A 24,609-nucleotide genomic window follows, 5' to 3' on the forward strand; every position below is an offset into this window, starting at 1 on the left:
GATTTTAGCCTCTGTTAAATGTGCGTTAGATTATGTGCACAGTGACAAAACGTGTGTGGAGGTTTTACATGAGGACAGAATGTGTGTAAATGCTTGTGCGTGCAAACGCGTTGAAATGGCTATGAATAATGTCCCCGTCTTAAGCATCTTTGCTCTTGACATGCTCATACTGACTCCTGACAAAATTCATTGGCGGGGCTTGAAAATCAACAGCAAATGCTGAGGAGAAGAGACAGAATGACACAGAGACCCTTAATTGCCTGAAATTTGCATAATTCCTGACAGAATAAAGGAAAGGCGGAGAGCTGTAGCCAGGGCTGGGGATGTTACTGTTTAAAATGTAATATGTTACAGATCACCGATTACCTGATTGAAACTGTAATCTGCAACATAATCTTCTACATTATTCACACACGATAATATAATCTAATTACTGAGCCTTCTAAACTTGATAGGATATGCAATTAAATGAACAGTTTATTAAAATTTACGGCATGATTTTCATAACACTATTAATGTCATTATCTACAACCTTAATCAGCCATTTTTTAAAAAGATGTGGAAGATGCAAAACGCTTACAAGCTAAATCTCTTTAAGGAATCTAATAAATACTCGCCTGCCTTCCAGAACATTTTTGCTGAGTTCTTCGAGTAGCTAACTTTCATTTGTTTTTCTGCTGCACATAACTGAGTTACCCTCAGCCCAGCCTGGAGAGCAGGGCCACAGAGGCGCACTGAGAAGCGCGGGCTCTAAACATCACACTGTTTGCAAAAAAAATATAAATAATACCATTTTACTTCCTCGCCCTCGATACCAATCATCACACAACATACACAAAGAAACTGTCACAAAGCAGCTGCTGTGATCAATGTCACGCCATCAGATTGGATAATGACTGGATGAAATGTGAAAAAGAAGAAATCAACACACACAACATGTGAGATGACAGAAAGAGTAAACACAAATCTGGGGAAGTTTGGACTGAAAAAGAAAAAGGAAGAAAAGTTTGAATCCTTCACCTGATGCTGTTCACAAGGTGGAGAGCAAAGTGGCTTTCACCTCCGCTAAATGAAACGGCAATCAGTTCCCTCCTTCAAATGAGCCATGCCTGGGCTTTTACCCAAACCCAATGCCTTATCTCTGACTCTAAAAGAAGGGTCTGAATCTCTACTTATCACATTAAAATTGTAGGTTTGTGTGCGGCGGTGAATCACAGCCCAGCTCCACAGCCTCCCTGAGTGGCACTAGACCAAATTGCAGTAAGTGCGTTTCCATCGACACAGAAAGACAAATGAAGACAGGGTTTGGGGTCTGAAAAAAAAAAAAAAAACCCTCTCTTATATAACCAAAACATCCTTTAAACAAGGGCACATGCCTCATCTCCCCCCTGTGCATCTCCTGTGAAACAGCTGCCCAGCGAACATGAGGAGAAAGGAGCTAAAAGGTCCTCTGTGATATTCCCTGAGCAGTGCTCTCCACGGTTAGTGTAGCAACGAGGGCGGCGAGGGCTCGGAGTTGCTGTAAGTCACAGGCTGAGGGGAAGCCGTGAGCACAGGCTAAGATGTAATCCATCATCAGTCACCGGTGGATACCTTGACAGTAATGTGGTAAAAAACAACATTTAGGGGCACAGAGGCCTTTTCCCAGCGGCTCATATGGACTGTCATATACAGGGAAGTGGACAGCACAAAGACACGGGTATACATGAGGGAAATATGTGTGTTTCTGCGTGTATGTGGGAAGCTGAGGCGAATTTGTGTGCACTTGCATTGCTGAAATACCGCTTGACTGGTTTATAATAAACTTCAGCTTCAGTCAAAATGGGTTTCATTTGTCTTCCATGTGCTTCGGGTGAGTGCATCAAGAGAAGGACACGCAGCTCCTGTGGGCAAGCCCGCAAGCGTAGATTGTTCTGTACAGTCACGTGCACAAGAAGCGTGTATATGACTGCAGTCCTTCTATATACAGTATCATGTACATTTCTGTAGCATTAGTTCCATCATGTTATACTCACCACTCTGCTGCTCTGAAATAATGTTTTCATACTCTAATCCCACCAAACACTTTTTACTCAACGCATGTCTTTTCACGTTAAAAGCCTTTAAAGGAAAGGCTTTGAGACTTTAAATGTGAGTATTGTGGAGGAGGTGTTGGCTTAAAGTCCTAGTGACCTGCCTGAAATGCCTGATATGAGTCATGCACTGATGAAATTAGTGCTGTGGAAGTAGATATTATCCTGAATTTACGTTTTGAGTTTGCATTAACTGGGGAACAGAGGAAACTAGAAATAAAGGCTCATCTCTGATATTACCTACTGTGGGGACTGCACCGCCTCCAATGGGTCAAACCATGTGTGTGTGTGTGAGATGATTGATGGAGGGGATGAGGAAAAAACTGAGTTCTGATACACAAATTTCTCTTTAGTTTTTGGACTTTGGGTTAAATCTTTGCTTTGATGTGAAAAAATCAGATCATTTAGCCTCTGTGGGCCTCATACAGTTATTTAAATAAAATAATCTGAGAAGTTTAGAGAAGAAATCACTCTCTGGTGGAACGGCTAGCAAATCACATCGAAAATACAAAAAGTGGCCTCAACTAAACACTGCTTTTTGCAAGGTATTTTACAGTGTGCTGTGTTCTATGTCATGTGTTTGTGGAATAAAAAGTACAATATCTCCATCTGAAATGCACAAGTATAAAGAGTACAAACTGACAATACAAACAGCTCAAAAGCGCTCGAGCAAATGCGCTTAGCTTCTTTCCACCACTGCAGGACGGCTGGTGTCACATCAGTGCACCTTCTTGATACATCCATTTATCTAATGTCTGCTGACACATGCGGATTAACATGTGACATGCCAGCGCTCCATTCAGAAATATGTCACGTTTTCAGCCTTCAGCAGCCTTCAGCAGCTGCACGTGGGAGTATAAAAGAAACAAAGGCCTTGTTTTAGGATGGAAGCAAAAACACTCTTGTGGGAGAATAACCTTTGTAGCAGATCATGCTTCACTATCAACTCTTGATAGAGGAAATAACATTCATTAGGAATTCAAACAGATATATACAGAATATGAAATGATAACCCTGATTTAACTGACTCATAATGAGTCCCTGTGTTGAATAATGTAGGGAAACGCTGCTCGGCATCAACACACCCTCTTTTCCTCACGCTACAGTCGCTGCAATCAAACAATGATCTTAAACACCATCCACATTACCATATTGTTTTTAAAACTTAGGCCTAATTTATAAACTTAAATATACACTTAATGATAATCAGTGGAGAGTCTTCATTGCAAGGAATGGCCTGGTGATCCGCTAATGGGTTTAGCTCCGTCATTGACCAAGTTATGAATTATTCTGTCTAAGCTCTGTGCACGCTTCTGTTTACAACCTACATATTCCCTGACCTTTTCTGGTGTGGATTTGATACGGCTGATCAATTCAATATTGTTCCCTAAAAAAAAAAGGTTATTAAAATTTCATCCCCAAATGCGGTGTGTGAGCCCTGCTGTAATGCAAAAGATTAATTTGCTGGCGTTAGGCTAATGTGAATCGCTTTAATATGATTCACATTAGAGCGGGCCTCAGGGGCCAGCATTGCAGGCCTTCTTGATGCAGAAAGGAAAATTAATTAAAAACAATAATCGTGTAATTCTGCCCATTACTTTGGCCCAGACGGTAGCTCTTTATCCTGGTGTCTTTTTGATGTATGTAAGATAGCGAGTTGCTCGCTCAGGGGGACAATCGCACGCTTGCATCAGGCAGGTGTCACGGATGATGTGAGGAGGAACAGAAGGGAAGCCTGGATAAAAGATTCCTGTGCATCTGGGCTGAAGTAGAGCTTGATAACTCTCACTCTGACAGACAGTAGTATCTAGGACAGGAGACCACTCTATACCTCCTTCTTCTCTCTATTTCTCTCTGTTTCTTCACTCCCTCTCTCTAGCCCCTGGATCATGCCAAGTCAGTTTGACTAAGAACATTAGGGTGTCACAGCTTGGGATTTGGCGTTTGCAATTCTATTAGAGCGTCGACTCTAAAGGCATACGTCTTCCATTCCCTCTACCTCTCCTCCTGGCGTTGCCTCTGCCAGCCAGCAGATGCAGGTTTTTACATATCAAAGCTGTTGACTTGCCAGAGTCGTTCCTTCACGCCTCTAATGCTCTTTGCTTCAGAGGACTGTACCTCGGTCCCTTGATCAAGTTACTAAACGCGGCTTTGCACATGGCTCACCACCAAAGGCGGGTGGCTCACAGTGGGACCTGGAAATGCAGGCGAGAAAAGCATCTCAGAGGGATTGGCTTGTGCTTACACACCATGAGACAGGCCAAGAGAAAGAGGGGAGGGGGCATACCGACAGTCGCACTGAGCAAACAACAAAAGCAGGGTTGGATCGTGTTAATAAAGTAAATTCTCAAGATCAGAAAGACGAGCAGAGGTCTGTGTATTTGGCAAACGCAACAGAGTCAGCAGTGTGTATTGATGCGTATACTGGGTGGACACATTCCCCAGTATACTCAAATTGTTTCTAAGCACTAACAACTCAAGTATGGATTGTTTGTGCTCTTTAAAGTTGGGCTTTGATGCTAACTATTAATAAGTAACAGCAGTCTGACGAGGAGAAGAACGGGCTCTGAAGTGAGAACATGGCAAAATGATTGATTTATCAACACCAAAGCCCTAATAACTCTCTTCATTATGTGCTCTGCTTTGAAAATGGCGAACAGATGAAAGTGTTGTATGACATCAAGAACAGTAGCGCAGGAGATGTGCTTTATTAAAATAACACTACATAATGAGAAATAATTGCATTCATTCAGAATACTTGTGTTGAAAGGAAGAGAACTATCAGGAGTGAACTGACGTGCTGCAGTAGGTGTCTTGTACTACGTGTCATCTTATGATGCAACCGCATGCCAAGGCGAATCTATCTGAGAAAAGGAAGAGATTTTAATGGCATGTGTCTTTCACCTGAGGCCATGGAGTCTCAGTGTCCTGCTGAGGCATGTCTTCTCCATCTGAGTGTCACTAACAGCAATCGTTCGCTGTAAGCGACCGCTGTCCACTGGCACTGAGACAGAGTGGGTGAGGGGAGGGCAGCAGTGTGTGATGGAAGAAGACCTTTCCTGGTTGGGTGTCAGAGGAGAAATATCTTGACCAAAAGCACCCATGATGTTGACCTCCACTCTGAGAAAGGGTCGTTTAAAGGTTGCGGACCTTCACAGGAGTTATATGTTTGCTTCTTGAAAATACAGTGAAAGGTTTGCTTTCACATTGCACTGTATAGCTCTGGATTTAACTGGGTCATGATGACTAGGAATATAAATAATTAAAGAATATATTATGAATATGAAACCGCAGGCTTTGGAATTTTACTGTTCATTGTACATGCAGTGGATACTTAAGGCCACCTGAATTTATAGTCTGAAGGTCCTTTTTCTGCCTCTCCCCCTGTGAGATCATCAGTTATGCCAGACAACCGGGCAGTTTCTGATTTAACACACCGAACAGTTTTTACATTCCACACGTTCTTCTTATTCTTATTTTCAACATCTCCTCTCTCTTCTCATCTTTATGATTACTCTTGATCAAATTTGATTTGTTTTCTGACTGAGGAAGACTTTGTAGGAGACATCTTGACTTCCCTCCTCCTCTACATTCCAGTGTGTTCCACAAACACCGAACAAACGTCTGCAGCTCGTCTATGACGACGTGCTAACAGATGCTGTATTTCACTGGTTTCTGTGCTACAGCATAGCTTCTTGTCTTGTCTGTATTTCCTGGGCACGTTCTCCTGAATAGTGTAGCATTCCCCTTTGTCACAGAATTTGGAGGGAAAGTGACATACAACGACAAAAAACTAGCTCTTTTATTGACCGTATGCGTTTCGGGAACAAGGAAGTGTTCTAACTCTGTTATTTGTCTTTCCACTTCCTTTGTGGTGTCACGTTGATTAATTAATGATTGTTTGAACTCTCACTGGCCATCAAGGGACTGGTGCTGGAAATTAGCTTTGGCCATGCACGTGTGCAACTGCCAATGTTTTTCTATACTTTTCCCTTACAAATAAATAAATTAATTAAACTAAACTTGTGTAGGTCAACATCTGCTGCTTGTGATCACCTTGCACCCACATTTCATTCTCAAACCAGTGAGAGATTTTCTTCTACAGCAGTCTGACAGACATCCACTTCTGTTTAAATTGATGCTATTTAGATCAGCTCTCTGCCCACAGAGCGCAGGGATCAGCTGGTCATATTATGTTTATAATAGTCATAGAATGTGTTGGCATTTGCGTTTTATTGTGTGTATTTAAAAATATGCTATCAGAAGTTCTATTAGTTGTAGAGTTTTATTAACAATCAAATACACATTATATAACATAGCTGGCAAGATGTGTTTTATGTTGATAAATCAGATTAAAATCAGCTGGAGATTGTGAAGAATGGTAATAATTTTAATAATTTAATATCCTGCAGATCATCAAACAGATAAGCATCGGAGATCTTGAAAATTTTGCCACACAAACAGCTACTGCAGCCAGATAGTGGGAAGGAGATAAAAGAATTCTGTCTTTGCACAGCAGAAATGCATGTAAGTGCTGCAAGCCTGTGTAGATAAATAACTCACTGTGAAAAGATAAAACCAGAGTAATTAAATATTAAATATTGATGCTAACTGTAAATAAATCTAAGCGTTTTATGTACACTCAAAAGAATTTAATGCGTCATAGACGTGAGCTGCTCTCGCAAAAACAGATCCAGCGCCTAAAGACAGCGAAGCAGAGAAAAGGGAGAAACTTATGAAAGAACACGCCCGGTGGACATTGACACATCAGCCAGAACGGCTGCAAATTATCTCCAGCAGGCCTGATGGTGCTGAGGCAGGACTGGGGCATGACTGTATATCTTTCATAATGATGTCTTCATGATGAAATAATGAACAATAAACAATCTACTCTGTATATTTATCTTTCATGCCTAATATCACAAAGTAATTACACATGATAAATTACATATACATCTTGAATAGTTTCATGTACTCTATGAAATATCCAAAGTTTTTATTATATGAATAAGACTGAAGGAGGATTGAGGACATTTAATGCTCTTAATCCTCTATGAGAACTCTCAACTAAATCCTAAAAAGTCTGGGCAGACCCTTTTTAAATGTGCTATCTTTTTTTTTATTATTTGTCACTGGTTTGCAGATGAAGCTGTAGCACGTGATGTTGCTGCAAACACAGGAGGGAGAAAAGAAGATATTTTCATAATTGCTGCGTAATTGTCGCTGCTGACAAAAAAAGCTTCTGGACAGTTTGTGCTTATTTGCTTTTTTCCTACTCTAATTGTGCTGCCCTGAGAAAAACTGTGCACAGAATACAGCATGTGCCCCTGCTGCTTTCCAAATGGTAGGCAAGATCACTGTGACCTATTGCTGCTTGTGGCAGCAAACTGCTCTCCGCTGAGAGGGAGCAGAGGGCGGAGCAGCGTCATCCATTCTTCAACTCTTTTTATGCAGCCGAGGCTGGGGTGGTATGTACAGTGGATGTGTGTTAATATTTAATGTGGACTACAGTACATGTGGTAGATATTTTAACATAACGGAGACAATTCGTCTCGAACGCACCACAACCTCTTTCCAAGAGGCAGCAGATCCGCCGAGTGTTGCTAATTAATGAAGGGCATCGTGGAGTCTAAATCCTTTGTTTACTTTTTAGTCTCAGCATTGGTGCGTAGCAGAGCCACTAACCTTTGATAGGAGGCTGTCATCACTGCATAATCATAATCAATTCAGCCAAAAATTGAACACAGTCTTCTTCAAAGCACATCAAAACTTCATTAATTCTCTTAACACAGCACAGTGCGTAACAGCTAAGCCGAAACGTGAACGCCATAGCAAAGAGCACAATAAAACTTTCAAAACTCTTGTAAAAATGAGGGCAGAATTATGCGCTAATCCTTGTCGGCAAGAACAAAACAGGGGCCGCTCTTGTTTCTCATCAATAAAAATATTGGTGGTGGGTAAGTCAAGTTCATCGTGAATCAAAACCCTGGTTTAGCTGCTTTATTGTTCACACTTGGTGTTGGATATTTTGGGGAGGACATACTGCTGCACAGGTTCTTTCTAGATTAGAGTAAATTGAGATGGAAGAATGTATGGATTAACTAAGTAGGCCAGGAGGAAAACAATGGGAGTGTGGCTATGACACTCGTTTTTTTATATCCTATAATCACATGCCAGAGAATGGTAGCATCCTACATGGATCGCTTTCATTTCCTCCCTATCCATCTTCTGGTCTTTACTCGCCGGAGAGAAACATCCCCAGCCATTGAATGAGCGACGACGCTTTGAATCCCCGTCGTTCATTCGAAATATTCCATTCAAATCTCCATAAATGAATACAAAATGAATACTAGTGGGAATAAATTAGCCGCTCGCTAATTAGCCGTTAAGCCATCTTTGAATGTCACATCTTAAGGAGTGGAAGGGGTTCCTCAATGAGCTGCAGTGACAGGGGGTCTTAGGCCTGGGGATATGGCACACAGTCTTTGGGTCTTCTCTGACACACTCTCACATGCACACACAGACACACACACAAAAATGCACAGACAAAGCATAATAAGTGCAGACATCAGTATCTCAAGCTTTGTGCCTCTGTTAATATTAGTTCTGCTCAGTTCACACTCAGCAGATACAGTCCTCCCCTCGGTGTAAGAGGTGGAGTGCGGTTTCCTCTCAGACCTGGCTGAGGGTACCAGGGGAAGGGACTAATTTTACAGCCTTCAAAAAGGAAATTGGATGGGCGTGGGAAGAAAGAAATGGGAGAATGTTCAATTTTAGTCACACCGGACTAGAACACATAAAGATTAATTACCCTGCACACATAGAAAAAACATCAGAGACAATGACGCACCATACATAGACACACACATACTACATCACTGCTAGTTATACCACAAGACCGCAGCATGTATATATACACAAACACGGACACAGAAACATAGACAAAAATACCCACAGTCTGTCTACTCACATTGTACAATCAGCTCCACCACGGCCTCCCGGGGCTTTACGTTGAAGCCATTATACTGGCTGGTCTGGCAGCGGTACGAGCCCGTCATCTCCCTGGACACATTAACAATACGCAGCACACCGTCGTAGCTCTCCATCTGCATGTTGCCATCCGGCATCGGTGCCTCCTTGTCAGCCCGTGACCACAGGATGATGGGCTTGGGTTTCCCTGAAACAAGGCACTCCAGCTCCACTGTGTCACCCTCGCGGGCCACCAGGGGGGACTTGCCCCGAGGGACTGTCAGGTTGGGGGGAACTAAGAAAGAGAAAAACAGAGGAGGGACTGATATGGGGCTCTAGAAAGTCAGCAGACGGGGTAAGAGGAAATGGTCGACTCGGGGGGAAAGTGGCGTGGAAGGTATGGGGGGAAGCGAATGAACATCCAAGTTGCAATGGCAATGAAGCTGAGTCTCAGCCACAAACACAGCTTGTATGGAAGGGTCATGCGGATATTAGCAGCAGCAATGGCTAACAGCTGGGACTGGACAATCTGAGCATGTACTTTAAGTCAAACCATCATGGAAGGCAGCAGTGAGGAAGTTTAATGCAATCAAGCAATGGCAAACAACGAACAATGCAATGAAGAGCTGACAAGCAAATGCACTTTGTGACCAGAAGAGTCGAAGAAAATGACCCCCTTTACACCTTGTATTAAAATGTGTCTTCTATCTATATATATATATGTTTTAACCTGATAACATATACACCTGGTATTAATATTAGATCTGACTGAGATCCGATGGCTTCCCTATTGTACAGACTTCTAATTGCTTTTCTAAGTGGGGGAGGAAGCCGTCACTGGAATGCTGAAGACAAAAGCAGAGGGGAATGCTGTTGTTATGCAGCTACTTTAATTAGTGCAATTGTCCAGAGACGACCTGGATGCGGGAACACAGTCAAGACTGGTGGGAGAGGATAGTGATGGGGACCTTTAAAGATAAAGACTGGGTGTCAAACCTTTGTATGTTCCATCAAACTTTTAATTTTATTTGCAGGAGAATGCAACCCAGTTATTGGTGTTATTTACACCCACATAGTTGTTTTATGTGGGCTGAAAATGCAATTGCATTTACACTAGTGTTCAATGTGGTCACAATGCATCAATTGGATCACGATCTGTCTTGGGTGCATTTAACCTGCACTTTCATGTGGTCAAGAGGTATCTGATTACAATCTGATCACTCAAAACACATTTTAACGCAAGGTGTAAAGGAGATCAATGCTCAACAGTAGCTCCTTTGAGTTTCCAGGTACTAAGGAGCCACAGGAACTAAACTCTGGACCTTAACCAGGAACTAAAACTCCCCTTTGCGAATCCCCATTTGCTTTTTAACTGAATCTGAAGAACTGTTGGACTAGTCCAATAATGACATATAACAAGTTAATTGTTTTTTGTTTTTCTCTTTGGACAGAGCCAGTCTAGCTGTCTCCCTTTGCTTTCAGTCTGTATGCTAAGCTAAGCTAACTCTCTGTCCTGGCTGGAGCTACATATTTATTTGAAATTCCTCGATGCACTCACTATGTTGACTTGATCGCTGCTCAAGCGCTATCTATCTTGTTTGCACATACTCTCTCTTTACTTTGCTTTTTTTAGACTAGTCAGACAATTGGCAACCTAAATTTGTTTTTAATATCCATAAATTTTCGATCTGACCCTCATCCTTGTTCTGATACTATTTGCTTACTGTGCAAATGAAGCTGTACAGATGTTGTAACAGTTGTTGTTTTATGTTTGACTAACCAGTGACGTTCAGCCCTGTAAACTGGGCCCCAGCGGGATCAAAAGCTACTCCCCAAAGAGCAGGGACAATTTTGTCAGTAGTAACTATGGCAGGGGAACTAAATGTAGTCCAGGGTCCCTCCAGTCGAAATGGAAGAAAGGTTCCTGAAATAGTTCTTGGGTTCCTGGAAAAGGTCTCAGTGGAAATACGCTAGAAGTCACTAAATAAGAATGTCCAAATCCAACTGATAGTCTTTGTATAAACAAACACCATCTACATCTGCTAACGATACTATATTACATTGCCCTTTTAAAGATAGCATCACCATTGTCAGCATTCGCATTACAATCATCAGCATCACAGCATTATCATCATCATTGCAACATTTTCTTCACAACGTTCTTCATCACATCACTGTCATCACTTCCTTATCACAACACTATTTTTCAGGATGACTTTCACCCCCCGTCATTACAACATTCATAAGTCTTCACACAGTCACCATCACTTGCATCATTACCATCAGTTTCCTCAGCATTTTACTTCTCTGCGCTCCTCCTCATGCAGCTACTCAATCTCAGCACAGCGTCATATAATTCAGAGCATTTACAACAGAACCCTCCCAGCGCTGATATAGCATTATTGCTGGCCTTGTAACGAAATATGACCCAATAAATATATAGCCTTTGTTTAACGGACATTTTAAAGCCTGGCTGAAAGTGAACAATGAATAATAAAAGAAGTGCAAGGTGCCAAATTGCTGGACACATTTGCAGGTTTCCTTGAGTGTGTCTCTGTGTGTATGTGTTCTATGTTTGGAAAGCAGGAAAACTAGCAGGTTGGATCAGGCACTCGAGTTCCTCATCAAGCATGCTGGCCAAGTAAATTTGTTTAATTAGTAAACCTGGCAAATTGCGCCGGCTCCTAGAGTGCTGCGTGTGTATTTGCGTGTTCATGTATTTTTGTGTGAGTCCAAACCATCAGCAGACTCCAAGACTATTTTGTAGCACGGCTCCCAAAAATAGTTTACAGCCAGCGAGTTGAGGAGTGAAAATCTTCTCAGCAATGATGAAACCGTGTCATGCTTCCCTGATGATTTTCGAATCACTGTCATTCTGCCCAAACAATGCTGCAGCTGGAATGAAGTCAAGCCACATTGAAGTTTCATGGTGATGAAATCACTTGCAATCTCCAGAAAACGAAACAGTCCAGCTGTATTTCTTTTGACCCCATTTCTGTCTGGGTGAGAGGTAGTGATCCCACGGCCATCTCAGTGCTGTGGCTATTTCTTTTGTTCTGTAAGTAAGTCAAAAGATATTAACTCAAAATGCTGGAAGCACAATACCTAAAACCGGATGCAAGCTACTGTTTAATCAAACTGGCAGAAACAAGGAAAAACTCAACATGCAGCCCTGATTCTAAAGTTTTGCTCAACCCAATTCTCACTTAAAAATGAAACCATACCAACTGTACACCAGCTGTAAACTTATCTCACTGATGACTCCAGGGTGCGCAATGAGAATGTGAATTTCCAGTACGAGAGGGTCTAAAAACTTGCAAAACATATTTCCTACAGCTTTCCCAAGAACCTAAAACCCATAATAAGCCCAACAAGCTGTGAACATCACACCAACCAACACCTCACAAGTTGATATGGCAAACTTGTTAATGGTCTATTTACACATCCAGCAGATACATGGTGGTATTCACAAATTCTTAAAGGAAATGTCTGGCTCTCTGGCAACTAGATGCTCCACTTTTAACACAGCTGCCTGCTGTTTCCATAAACGATGCTGATGAGAGTGGTGGGAGTGAACCATAACAGTCAAGCTGTGGGCCCTAAAACCAAAACTGCGTGCTGAAAGATGCTAAAATGCTCCACAGAGCTGAGAGGAACTGTAGTTAGGTGATAGTTACTTGTGATTTCACATTCACAAGGGAAAACCTTTCACACACAGTCATTTGCTCCATTGTTAATATAAACATATTGATCGTGGCAGCTTTAAACCAATTCTACTGTTTGTAGGAAATACTGCACTGAGTATTCATTGTATAATGATAGTTAAACAATTATCTATGATTTTTCATGTACTGCAATGACTGCATAAACATGTCAGTGTCATTCACGTGAGATAATGAAGACTGGTCTTTCACAGTTCAGTCTTGGCAATGCTGTTTGGCACCAAAGGAGCAGCAAAAAAAGATCTCTGCAGAGACAATGACAGTGGACACTCATTTCATTCTTATGATTTGCTTATTGGTATTCACACAATGTCTCAATTGAGGCAGCCAGGTGTCAAGAGCAGACATATTCCTTCCCACCGCATATTTTCTCCACTTTTCCCAATGTTTCCTTGGGTCCAAACCGTGAAATGATGAATTGACAGCAGCAGTATAGGAGGAGAGCAGCAAGCATTCATTAGCGAGGTGTATTCACTGAGTTGCCATCATTACACCTGGCCTCTCCACAGCCCAGATTAAGCAGGCAATTACAGTTGTCTGCCTGTTGGGTTTGGCAGCACAAATACTGGCTATCAGCTGCCATTGTCTCAGTCTGCACCATCACGGAAACGCATACAGGCATACATGCACACAGACACTCGCCCATCACTCTCTTGCTTATTCTGTATCTTATCCTTCCTCGTGCTCTCTCTTTCCAAGCGAACACCCTGCCTCTGTGTGTGAGACTGACCACTGAGCTGCTCAGCGTGGCAGAAAGCCCGTTACTGGTCTTCACTGTACTCTCATTGTGCCAAAAGCCATCCAAATGCCAGCGGTGCCTGCAGGGCATGCCTTCTGTGTGCGTATGCTTGCATAGTGTGCGCTTACGTGGTTTTATGTCTCTGCTTGTGCATGTGTGTATAGCTGAGTGTTTCGGTTCTCGCCCACGGGTGACACCATGCTGTGATCCTGCCTCAGTTCCTCAATGGGATGCTTCTCATCGTTGTTGCTGACTGAAAATACTGCATCCGTGTGTGTGTGTGTTTGTGTGCGTGTGTGTGTGCCTGTGTACTTTGTGGGCTTTAAATTAGGGACTGGACCTGCTTGTTTGGCCTCCGAGTGCTGCACATCTCTTGGGCCTCAGTTGGAATGATCCTCTAAGTGTAGAGGCTGATTGCTGGAGCCTTTTGGTGCAATGTGAGCTGACTGCAAAACATGGAAATATCTGGCACTTGCACTTTCTTACAGCAACGGGAGTCAGAGTGGTGCACACGGATGTTTTTGAGAATAAACAACATTCCCGCTGCCCCCTTTTCAGGTAAGTGCTGTGACATCACTCCCCATCACCATGGCAACATTGCACTCTCACTACTACTGCAACTCCTGCAGAGTGTGCATCTGTATGTGTTAGAGTGTGTATTTAGGCAGCTTGAGGCCAACGAGCTGGTCACAATGTGACAGGACTCTCTGCTCCTCTGAGCCCTGGACCTCTGGGGACAGAGAGAGTCCCAGAGGTCCACTGTAGACATGTTTGTGAATCTGTGTGTGTGTGTGTGTGTGTGAGAGAGAGAGAGAGCAACATCTGTGTCCCCGAGTTACTGACATGTAATAAATGTCCTGAGATGTATTAAAATTTGCATTATGCACTGCAGTGATACATACTGACAAACTACTGTGTCTGTTTTTGAGCTCTAGACTGTAGACTGTCTTTATTGTCATTTCAACCATATACAGCTAGTACACGGATCTTCCTCCAGACTATATAGACTATACAGACCTACAGAGACTAGTGCATGAAGTACCATGTATGAACAGAGCAAGAAAGTGCAAATTTGCTAAAGACAGTGCAAATTTGCAGTTGTGTCACTCAATATTGAGGTGTCTGATGACCTGGGGGAGGAAAAGTGTGTGCTACTTCCGTGCCGCCATCTTGGATCAGACAGTCTCAGGGGAAATCTCAGGAGAAAGGCTCTTGGCAATCAATCACACAAACCTCCTTGTGAATTCCTGTGGTTTTCAATACCAAAGTTCTCATGGGTTGCAGTTGGATTTGTGGTCACGCTGCTCTCTGTCATGTTGCCCTTATGTTTTTTAACAATTACCCAACCAGGCAGAGTAAAAAGAATTCCCACTGCCCAGCTTCAAAACGCACAAATACACAGCTCCAGTACCACCACTTCAGAAGTGAGCAACTCTCCTGGAAGGACCAAAGTTTATGTACATCGCTCAAGGGGCCTCGGCAGTAGTTAATGAGGGAGGGAACTGTGCTTCTTATTCATGTTTCCCTCCTTGATATTCCCAGCTGGACAGAGAGGTGATTTCCCAGATGGCCACCTCCATAAAGCATGACTTCAGGTGGTGCAGCTGAGGCTATATGCAGGCACACTGGGCATAATGTGCTGAGGTATCTAGTCTCATTAACATATTTTATGGACTTACCACAAAGTGAAAACTGGTCACCATACGACCGAAATACCACTGCAGGTCCACTGCCGCCCTTTGATTTTCCAGACCTCCGTAAATGTACATGTTTGTGTTTGCTGACTACAGTGTTGATCTACTCTGACAGTTTCAGCATCGACAGTCTTCCCCGCAAATATCACAGGTGTTGTGCTGACATATGGTGCCAGGTGGTTATATGCCTATCATTCTAGAAGTGCCATGACTGTGGCATCCACTGGTGTCATATGGCAGATTTCCCAGGACAGCATCACAGCTTTGGGACAGCTGTTAGGCCCCTTCATCCCACTTCACAGCTCATGGGCTTGTTTCCGGACCTCTATTGGCTTGTTATTCAGGTGCTGGGATCTGCTGCTCTCAGAGGTCATTATTTCAGCCTAGTGCACAGTTAATTTTGCATTTTAGTGATCTGAGATATCCAATTTCATTTTTTTTTTTTTGACTGCACAGTATTCACTCAAAAACACATTATTTTTGTCATTATCAATTTCAGTGAATGGATGGGGCAATCATTTAAATTTTAGAGGAAGTCATGTTGCATTTCAGACATAAATAGTACCTAACTGACTGTTTGCGACCCTGAACAGCGATTGTCCAATCATATCATAGTGAACATAACTAGACACTGCAGGTCTGTTAAACTTTGGATTTATCAGCATGTTGAAGCAGTGTGCATGGGGCTGTAGCAAGAGCTAGGCACTGCACTTAAAAAGTATGGAGGGTGGTATTTTTTTTCTAGAGATAGACATTGACATATAGTGTAAGAAAAAATGTTTTACTAATGAATTAAACAGTGTGTCTGGTCTGCTGTAAACTGCAACCTGGTTAGCATGTCAACATGTTTGGCTAACTATCTTACCACCTACAGTACTAACCCTGCATTACTTGGAAAACATCATTAAATAACTACATTTGCTTGTGGGCTTATGGTTTACACTAAGAAAATGAGTGTCTTTAGGCTAATGTTATTGGCTTTTAATTAGATTTGAGGAAGTTCACACGGCAGCAACTTTAGCTAAAGACGTGGACTTAGCCTTAATCTTTTAGATAATCTTGATATCATGAATGTAGCCGTCAAGTTCACATCTAAGGATTCTGCTTTTAAAACAAGTCAACTTGAAACATGGAAAAGTCAACTGGAGATGGTGCTTTCAACCAGCGGAAGGCACTAATGTTAGCTTAATTAACTAGCAAGTTACAGCTGACAAAAACAGTCAGATCAGCTGGTAAAATCAACAGTTTCAGCTATAAATGTCTGCCGTTGCCCACTACCATCTGAAATCAAGGATCAAATGTTTGAGAAAATATTAAGAAATTTTTAAAGATATTTTAAGATAGGGCTCAGCCAGTCATCAATTGAAAAATCAGATGTACTCCTTTCATTTAGTCTATTCATTTGAAAATGATCTATATATGATGGAACTTTCAACAAAGTGAAGAGCAGACACATTGAAAAAGTTACACTGCTCACAGGATATATTTCTTTATATTTTTCAATGTGTGTTTAGTTGTTGGAGCAGCTGGATTTCCTGCTGCACAAACACAATGCCAAAGAAAAAACGATAAAAGAGAATGGACGTGCGATCAGAAGCTAGACCTACACTCTGTGAAAACCCCACATGTCCAAATATGAAAGATAAAAGCAGCAAACAAACTGTTTCCACCCACTGTGACCAAACAGCAGTTCAACCTTTGCACCCTGTAGGTGAGTCAGGATGCAGACCAGGTTTCTCTTTATTGAGGTCAGTGAATTTGCTGCGGAAACAAGAACATCAGTCCGGTCAACAGCCAGCGGTCATGCCGCCTGTGTTGGAGTCACATGTGGCACGGTCACTCGGATGATGGCAGCTCATGACGAATCAGAGTCAAACAGACAACGGGATGGTTGAAAAGAGGATAGACAGAGACGAGTAAGCCTGCTGCAAGCTTCAGACGACTCAAATTCAATTTGGAAAAAAAAGAGCTTGTACATTGTGTTTATTAAACCAGCTCGTTCTTAATCAACTGAGCACTTAATTGATTTGCTTAATTCATTAACTGCAGTGATTCTTGAGATTGACAGAAACACTGGGTGGTGCCAGAGTTTCAGGTGTGAGCCGGATACTAACCGAGGGACTCATCATGGGAGGATTTATCTCCCTCACAAGAACAAAGAGGTGACTTTCAATCCTTAAACTTGCTTTGTGATCATCAATCAGAGCGACGATGAGCTCCTGACGTGTGCTGATGCTAAGATGTATCAACAGTAACGTTTCTGGCAGAATCCAGCGCTTATCACACGCATAATACAGTGAGTGCAATAAGCATTTTTCAGCTTTGTGAGTCAGTGTTGAAAACTGGCTTTAAATGTCATGAATCCATCTGTAATTATATCTAAGATGGCCCCAGTGGTAATTCCATGGGCGGATCCAGGGGCGGGGCCACAGGGGCACTGAGCCGAGATAAAATCTGATTGGCCCCTGAAGTTCCCCTGTTTGCTTCAGAGCACTCCGTTGGCTGAATTTTGAAACGCTACTGTATATAAATAAATAATTAAATTTCGTGTTCATCTCTTCAAAGACGATTCAACCCCAACTTGATGTGCTGATAGGCAGGCTTTGTGGTTATATTCTTTGCTTAATAGTCATCAGAAGGCTCACACACAATATGCCAAGTCTGCGTCCCTGCAATTGCTGTGCAAATTATGCCCTCTTTGTGGCCCCTGATTTAGAAGAATCCTGATCTGCCCCTGGGTCGTTCCAAACTGAAGCCAAATCACATTTCAGAGTCACCACCGTAGATGTCAATAATGATATCAGCTAATGATAATCCTGCAAGACACACTCAACTAAACACACGTTAACACACAGACTCATGAGAGGATTAATCAGCTGGTTCCTGTTAGAAGTTTATGGGATGTTTTATGTTTTACACTAATGCTCGTAACTCTTTTCAGCTGTTCCTCTGTCTTGTGGTCCTTAATCCTGACAGTATCCAAAGGGGAGGTCTGTGTCCTCGTTTCCTGACCACGCTCATAAATAAACATTAGCCCTGCAATCTCTGGGAGCCCCAATGAGAAAAAGACCATCTTATTTAATGAGTGTGTCGTGATAGTAAACATTAGTGCTGTTTTGCAAACTGGAGAAATCATGATGGCTGTTGAAATCAGTGTTCATCAAAAGTTGAAGGACCAGACGATAAAAAATATTCTCTTTTCTACGAACGTGATGTGGGCTGGGGCTAAGCCTGGGTTTGGAATCTGGAACGGGAGCCAATACTGGAACAACCAGCAAGCTCCATAGTGTTCAGACTAGAGACACTTTAGGCTCAATCGCTTTCCAACCACTTACCCAGCACGAAACCCTGGCAGACCTGCAGCGTAATCTCCTCTAAACGCTTTTATTAAGACTTCTAATTGCAGCTCGGGCTTTCTCCCTTCAGGAGAACAGGCAGAGGAACAAAAACAGGGCTTATTCACCCCAAAACAGGCTGCAGGCGTATGGCAAGGCAGAGGCACAAGGCGCTTTAGTACACAGCAGCTATACTGTGCCGCTCAGTGAAGACACTTTTCTGATTCGTGGCATAAGCCTGACTGAAAGAAATGCCACACATAACAGGCATTCTCCAGGAAAACAGCCCAGCCACATGCAGGTAAAGCAGCCGGAATTGTAACTGCCAGAAGCAAAATTCAATATATTATTTCCTATGACAGGAACAGCTCGATGACAATGCAACACTTTCATAATATTTCATACCCACACATCTGACTGGAACAATGAAAGCTTAAGAAGCAATCACATCCAAGCCTTAAGGAAACCTTTCATTTCAAGTGATCAAAATAGAGTCAGTCATTTCCTCGGTTATTTCCTCAGTCAGACAACAGTTTTTTTTTTTTTTTACACATTAAAGGATCTGTGTTAATGCATTGGCATCGCCCAGGCACTCCAAAAGAAGAGACTGCACTACTTAAAAGATAATGAGGAAACAATCTTGGCAGGTGCGATTGATCCCACTGTTTTATAGCGCAGGGATTATCAAAGGATTATCTAACAATAATTATGCACCCAAGGTCGACACACGGCTTTCATGTTCACGCTGTGAGTGGCAGCGAGGCGTGTGTGTGATAGAAAAAAAAAAAACAAGAAAGTGAGAGGAGGTAAGGGTCCGTGAGTGTGCAGAACCGCCCGTCGATGAGTCGTGAGTGCATATGTGTGAGTGTGTGTGTGTGTGCATAAAGAGGGGAAATAAAGTTCGCTATGAACCCAATCACGAGTCGCAACATATCACACAACCCAAAAGCCACTTATCAGTACCGAACACATGGCAGTAAATTCATAGCGAAAACCAGATAGCCCCTACGCCAGCAGCAACACCAGCCCATGGGAATCCCCCACATGGAAGAGCTGGAAAACTGGGACAAGCGAACGGCAAGCAGGAGACTCCCGGTGGCGTCTCTGCAGGCGTGGAGTCGATTGAGTCACACTCCTCTGAAAAGTTGATGGGCGATGAAGTAATGCGCGGTGACACCGGAGCATTACCTCACATTTGCCGCTCATTGATTGACCTCACACTGCAGATTACAGATAAAGACGAGGAGTGCTATCGCTTTGTCTCTCTCACCATTGCATTTCACCATTATTGCAGAACCTGCATGAATTGAGTAAGTACAAAACGTATTGTTAACTGTAATAAATTTGCTATGTAGCAATCTTCTAAAAGCCAGGCTCTCTTTTGTTGCCTGTGAAGCTGTTCCAGGCTTCTTATAAAATCTGACAGCGACAGGGCTGATTGATGTTAAAATCTAAAACAAAAGAAAGAAAAGTACATGTTTGACAGCAGATTTGGTCTTTTAAAGATTGAAAACTGATTTTATTATCTAAGCACCTACGTCTTGCCTTCTTTTGAAACGACTGATGTACAAGAGAGCAGCAGAGTATCTGAAAGACACAATGAGCGGCTGCTGTAATGCTGCTCTGTTTCTAGGAGACTACTTGACATGGCATGATTGAAGCTTCAGTGATGCAGCTCGGCAGACACGGTGGACTGGTATGTTGTGTTATTAACATGCTGTTCATGTATACAAACGTTAGTTGGAACAGTGGCGGAAGCAGCCAATTAGATGGGAGGACGATGGATGTTTAGTCTCTGATTAGTCGGATTGATGGGAGCTTTGGTTCACAGGTGTCCGACTGAACAGTCATTGCGATACAGTGGTGTTGATGCTGTAATATAATTGTCTGCAGTGACTAGAAATTACAGAAGTTGACAGTGTTTCTTGAACATTTCTAAGCCTGGGACAGATTATTGGAATTTAGTCAGGCAGTGAACAACAGTCTGAAGAGTACATACAATGTGGAGACGGTCCCGGAACAGGGCTTAAAGGGTCAGTTCACTCAAATCTCACTCACACTCTCATCACACACACAAATTGAGCAGAAAGCTTTGCTTTTGTCTGCTTAAGTTTTGATATTCTGAGTTTTTGAGGCCTTTGAGATTTACTCTGCACCCGCAGGACAATGGCGGTGAATTGAGTTTTTACAATTGAACGAACAGGGAAATATTTTCTGACACAGGTTATAAAGAAAAAAAAATTGTAAGTAGCTCAGACAAGACTCGGTTCACCTTCATTGTGTCGGGGTGCACACGTCTCAGTGGCAGATGTGTGAAAACCTTGGGCAGATAAAACCCGAAGTGTCTGCATGGCTTTATACCACAAGAAGTGAGTGTGAAAACATCTAAAGGAAAACTTTTCTTACAAATGTATACAACTCTGTGCATATTTAAGAATAGATGTCTGTGCACACACAAAACAGGAAACATGCAATGGATTTATAAAACCCCACATGCCTGTGTATGTTCCCACATGCTTTTTCTCATACATCTCAATTGTCCTGAAACTATGCACCAGCCTTCTGACCATCCCCACAATTTACTGTAAATGCAAACACATTCCCAATTGCCTGGTTTGCATATAATGGGCCAGCCTTTCTTCTGTTTTTTTCTGGAGAAATAGCAGAAGCATCTAGGCTGCAGCTGAAGAATAAGAAGTGCAACTTTACCACCTTATACTTAAAATAATGGTTGATCAAACTGACAGATGCAAACAAGTCGTATTTGGAATCCTAAGCTCCAAAAACACTTTGGTATAGGTTATTATTATTAAAGCTCTCCTACAGGATAACAATTTTAGCATATTTACATAAAGATCATGTATTCATTTGTTAATCTATCTATAATGTCACATATAGTGCATCTATGACAAAGGTCAGTTGTAAATGCTTATTAGACTGTCAACAGTAATTTCACCTACTGTACTTAATAGCTGTAAAAACATGGAGGATGATAGAAGTCACCAAGCCACACAGTCCAAGAAACACTGCCGTATTTTTGTCTTTACTTGTCAATAGGAATTTTCAAATGTCTCTCATGTTCTTCTAAAGCATGTGTGTATGACTAAAGCTGCTATAAGATGTCTCTGTGTGTGCATGTGTGTGCGTTATGTGCTCGGGGGGGTGTGTAGATGGGTCACTGACACAAAGGGGTGTGAGGCTCACCAGTTGTGGAGGAGATGTTAACGTCAATGCTGATCTCAGGGATGCCTCCTCCCTTCAACGCGGCCACGCAGGTGTACGTGCCGAAGTCAGTGAACTTCAGGTCTATGATGTCCAGGTTGGTGGTCCCGGGGGAGATGTCGGGGTCCGTCTGGGTGATGACCATCCGCTCAGAGCTCCGCAGGGCACGGCCGTTCTTCAGCCAGCTAAAAGTCAGCTCCTCTGGTGGGGTCGCCTCCACCTGGGCCATTCAGCATGTCGTTATTTGTGCTGCTCTGATTAGTAATCAAAACCTGTTATTTTATGCATACACACATACGTGTGTTTACTCTACCTGACAGGAGATCTTCACTTCACGTCCAATCTGGATGTTGTCGTCATTGTGGTAGGGGTCAGGCGTGATCCAGAATCGGCCCTTTTTCAAAGCTGTGAAGAGATAATCCATCTGATGAGAACTAGAATTACATTTGCACACTGCACTTGCTCATTTTGCAAGCCTGCAACATGCCGCTGGAACAAACACTTACTGAAGGTTACGGCTCTGCTTGTCTTATTGATGCGATTTCTGAGATGTAATGCCAACGACAGGATTTCATGGATTTTTTACATAGATTTTTTTCAGTGTTTTTCTCAGTATCCACACTTTGGGCTGTAAATCGCTGTTATGCATCTCCACCTCATGCACTGGTGACCATGTACCTGTTCAGCCTTTGCACACTTCAAACACTGTTCAAATGCATAGAAAGACTGGACTGTGTCACAGCCAGCTAGTATCACTGACCTGAGCGTAGCACTGTGAGCAAAATGTATGTCTTGCTCATCGAGATGTGCCACTATCCAGTACCAGGATAGTGAAATCATAAAGGGGTTATTAAACCGACAGACACGGATTTGACAACTCTAACGGTTCGTCTAAAAAAACAACTGAAAGTTTAGCTGTTGATGCCAAAAAAGGGTCAAACAGAGAGCTTAACAGATAAAGCAGAATCATGTGTTTGTTTTGAAGACTAAAGCTTTGAAGCAACATTAATATTGATAGCTACGGACTGAAGAATCCTACAGCATTCAAGCAGGTTCATACACACACACACACACACACACACATTCAAACACACACACTGTGAAATTTGAGAAATACCTAACAAAATATCCACCATTTCTAATCCAATTTGGTTTGCAAACTCCATTTTCAAAGCGTAGCTCCTCTGAACGGAAAAAAGAAGATGATTTCATTATAATGCATGCTGTATTGGTTCCAAACCCTGCGCCTACTGTTCAATTCATCTCCTCAGCAAAAAAAATAAAAAAAGCTGACGGCACCATGGAAATCTTTTCATCTACCAATTCCCAAGTGACATTATCATATTCAGTTTGGTAAAGGGAAAACGAAAACAAAACCTGCGTGTCAGATTTAAATACAGGAAATTGAATGTGCAAAACACTGTGATGCCTGCGCGCTGCACATTGAGGGGAGAGACGAGTGACACGCGCCTCCTTGACATGATCTTCCTCCTCGCGTTTGAAATCAGTGTCGGCAGGCAGAGAATCCTGTGTCTGACGCGTGTCAGATACAAATATTACAATCACGTCAGCGCTCTCGCAAATTCTCCCAACAACATCAGCGAGCATTCGTTCCCGTATTCCATTTTCTTATTCTGCGAGGCACGGCCGATCAGTGATGTTGTGTATAATTCAGTGGTACCGGCATGGAAAAGCGTGGCAATTAGCAGGATATTGTGTGCAGCATATATCTGTGACCTTTATGGATATGAAGATAATACAAAGCATTACCTGCAACCCACGTTCACTTCCCATTTGGGCCCAGCTGTACATCACAGTGTATTGCAACTACATACGTGCAGAGATTCAATTTCCTTTAAGCCAACGCACATGGTATAAGGTTAATGAGACACTACCAAGTCCACGGTGGAAGCCATTTAAGTGAGCATACAGTATCTATCTAATAAAGACGTCCTTCGATCATCATGTCAGACAGTGAAAACACCCCGAGACTGAGTTGTGGTTGTATCTTGACAGTTTGAAAAGGCTTTTGTGTCTCAGCGACATGCTCAGCAGAGTTGGTAGCTGCTTCTTAAGAAAGCATTATCTCACACACGCACACACACACACGTATTTCCACACATCTGTGTGAGCCATTGTGCTGTCACAGGTGACAGCGGATAAACATTTGGATTAACTGCCTCTTCCTCTTTTTACATTCCTGCGGCTCAAGTACATTCTTCTCTCAACTTAAGAAACTCTAACACAGCCAGGCACTTATAACAACAATCCCCCACCCGGCTCTACTTCACTGCTAAGGCCAGGTTTAATCTTGTTCATGAGGTTGTCTGTCAGACCAACGAACACAAGTCATTCTCCTCAGTTGCTCCTCATAGTTATTTCTCTCTGCGGTAAATGTTCTGAATACCCACACAGGGATTGTTCGCCGGCTAAACGTGCAACTGTTGGCACTCTGAAAAAAAAAAAGTTGGTCGTGGAACGTTGAATAAATAGTTTCCCACAGCACTTAGTTCTTCTTTGATGACAGGTACAGTCAAGCCCGTCGACAGGGGGGGGCAACCGGGTATGTTGTCCTGGGCCTCAGGACCATAGGGGCCCCTAAATGACCCTTAATTTATTTTACTTAACATTCACATATTTCTTTTTAATTAAATCATTGCCTGATGAATTAAATATTATTTTCTACTCAACATATACTTAAAAACTTTTACATATTAAATATTTCAATTATATATATTTTCCTTTTTTTGCACAACCCCCCTACCCCCCATCTTAGCAGAGAATGGTTTGACCCCGCTCTGGCGCACTTAAGGCTACGCTACATACGTGCCCTGAAGCGGGAAATTTACGTAAATC

At 42.5% G+C, this 24,609-nt stretch overlaps 1 protein-coding gene across 1 annotated transcript in view; it reads right to left on the reverse strand.

The window, feature by feature from the left end:
* The window catches only part of LOC121622182 (MAM domain-containing glycosylphosphatidylinositol anchor protein 2-like), a 162,344-nt gene that overhangs the window by 41,322 nt on the left and 96,413 nt on the right, over positions 1–24,609 (reverse strand). Inside the window, exons 7-9 of the mRNA XM_041959068.1 lie at positions 22,067–22,158; positions 21,736–21,973; positions 9,043–9,363 (exon numbers count right to left, since the gene is read on the reverse strand). Of these exons, the coding sequence (XP_041815002.1) occupies positions 9,043–9,363; positions 21,736–21,973; positions 22,067–22,158 (651 nt within the window). The remainder of the gene's footprint in view (positions 1–9,042; positions 9,364–21,735; positions 21,974–22,066; positions 22,159–24,609) is intronic.

Source organism: Chelmon rostratus, chromosome 18, assembly GCF_017976325.1.
Source record: "Chelmon rostratus isolate fCheRos1 chromosome 18, fCheRos1.pri, whole genome shotgun sequence".
In the NCBI taxonomy this organism is placed as follows: Eukaryota; Metazoa; Chordata; class Actinopteri; order Chaetodontiformes; family Chaetodontidae; genus Chelmon; species Chelmon rostratus.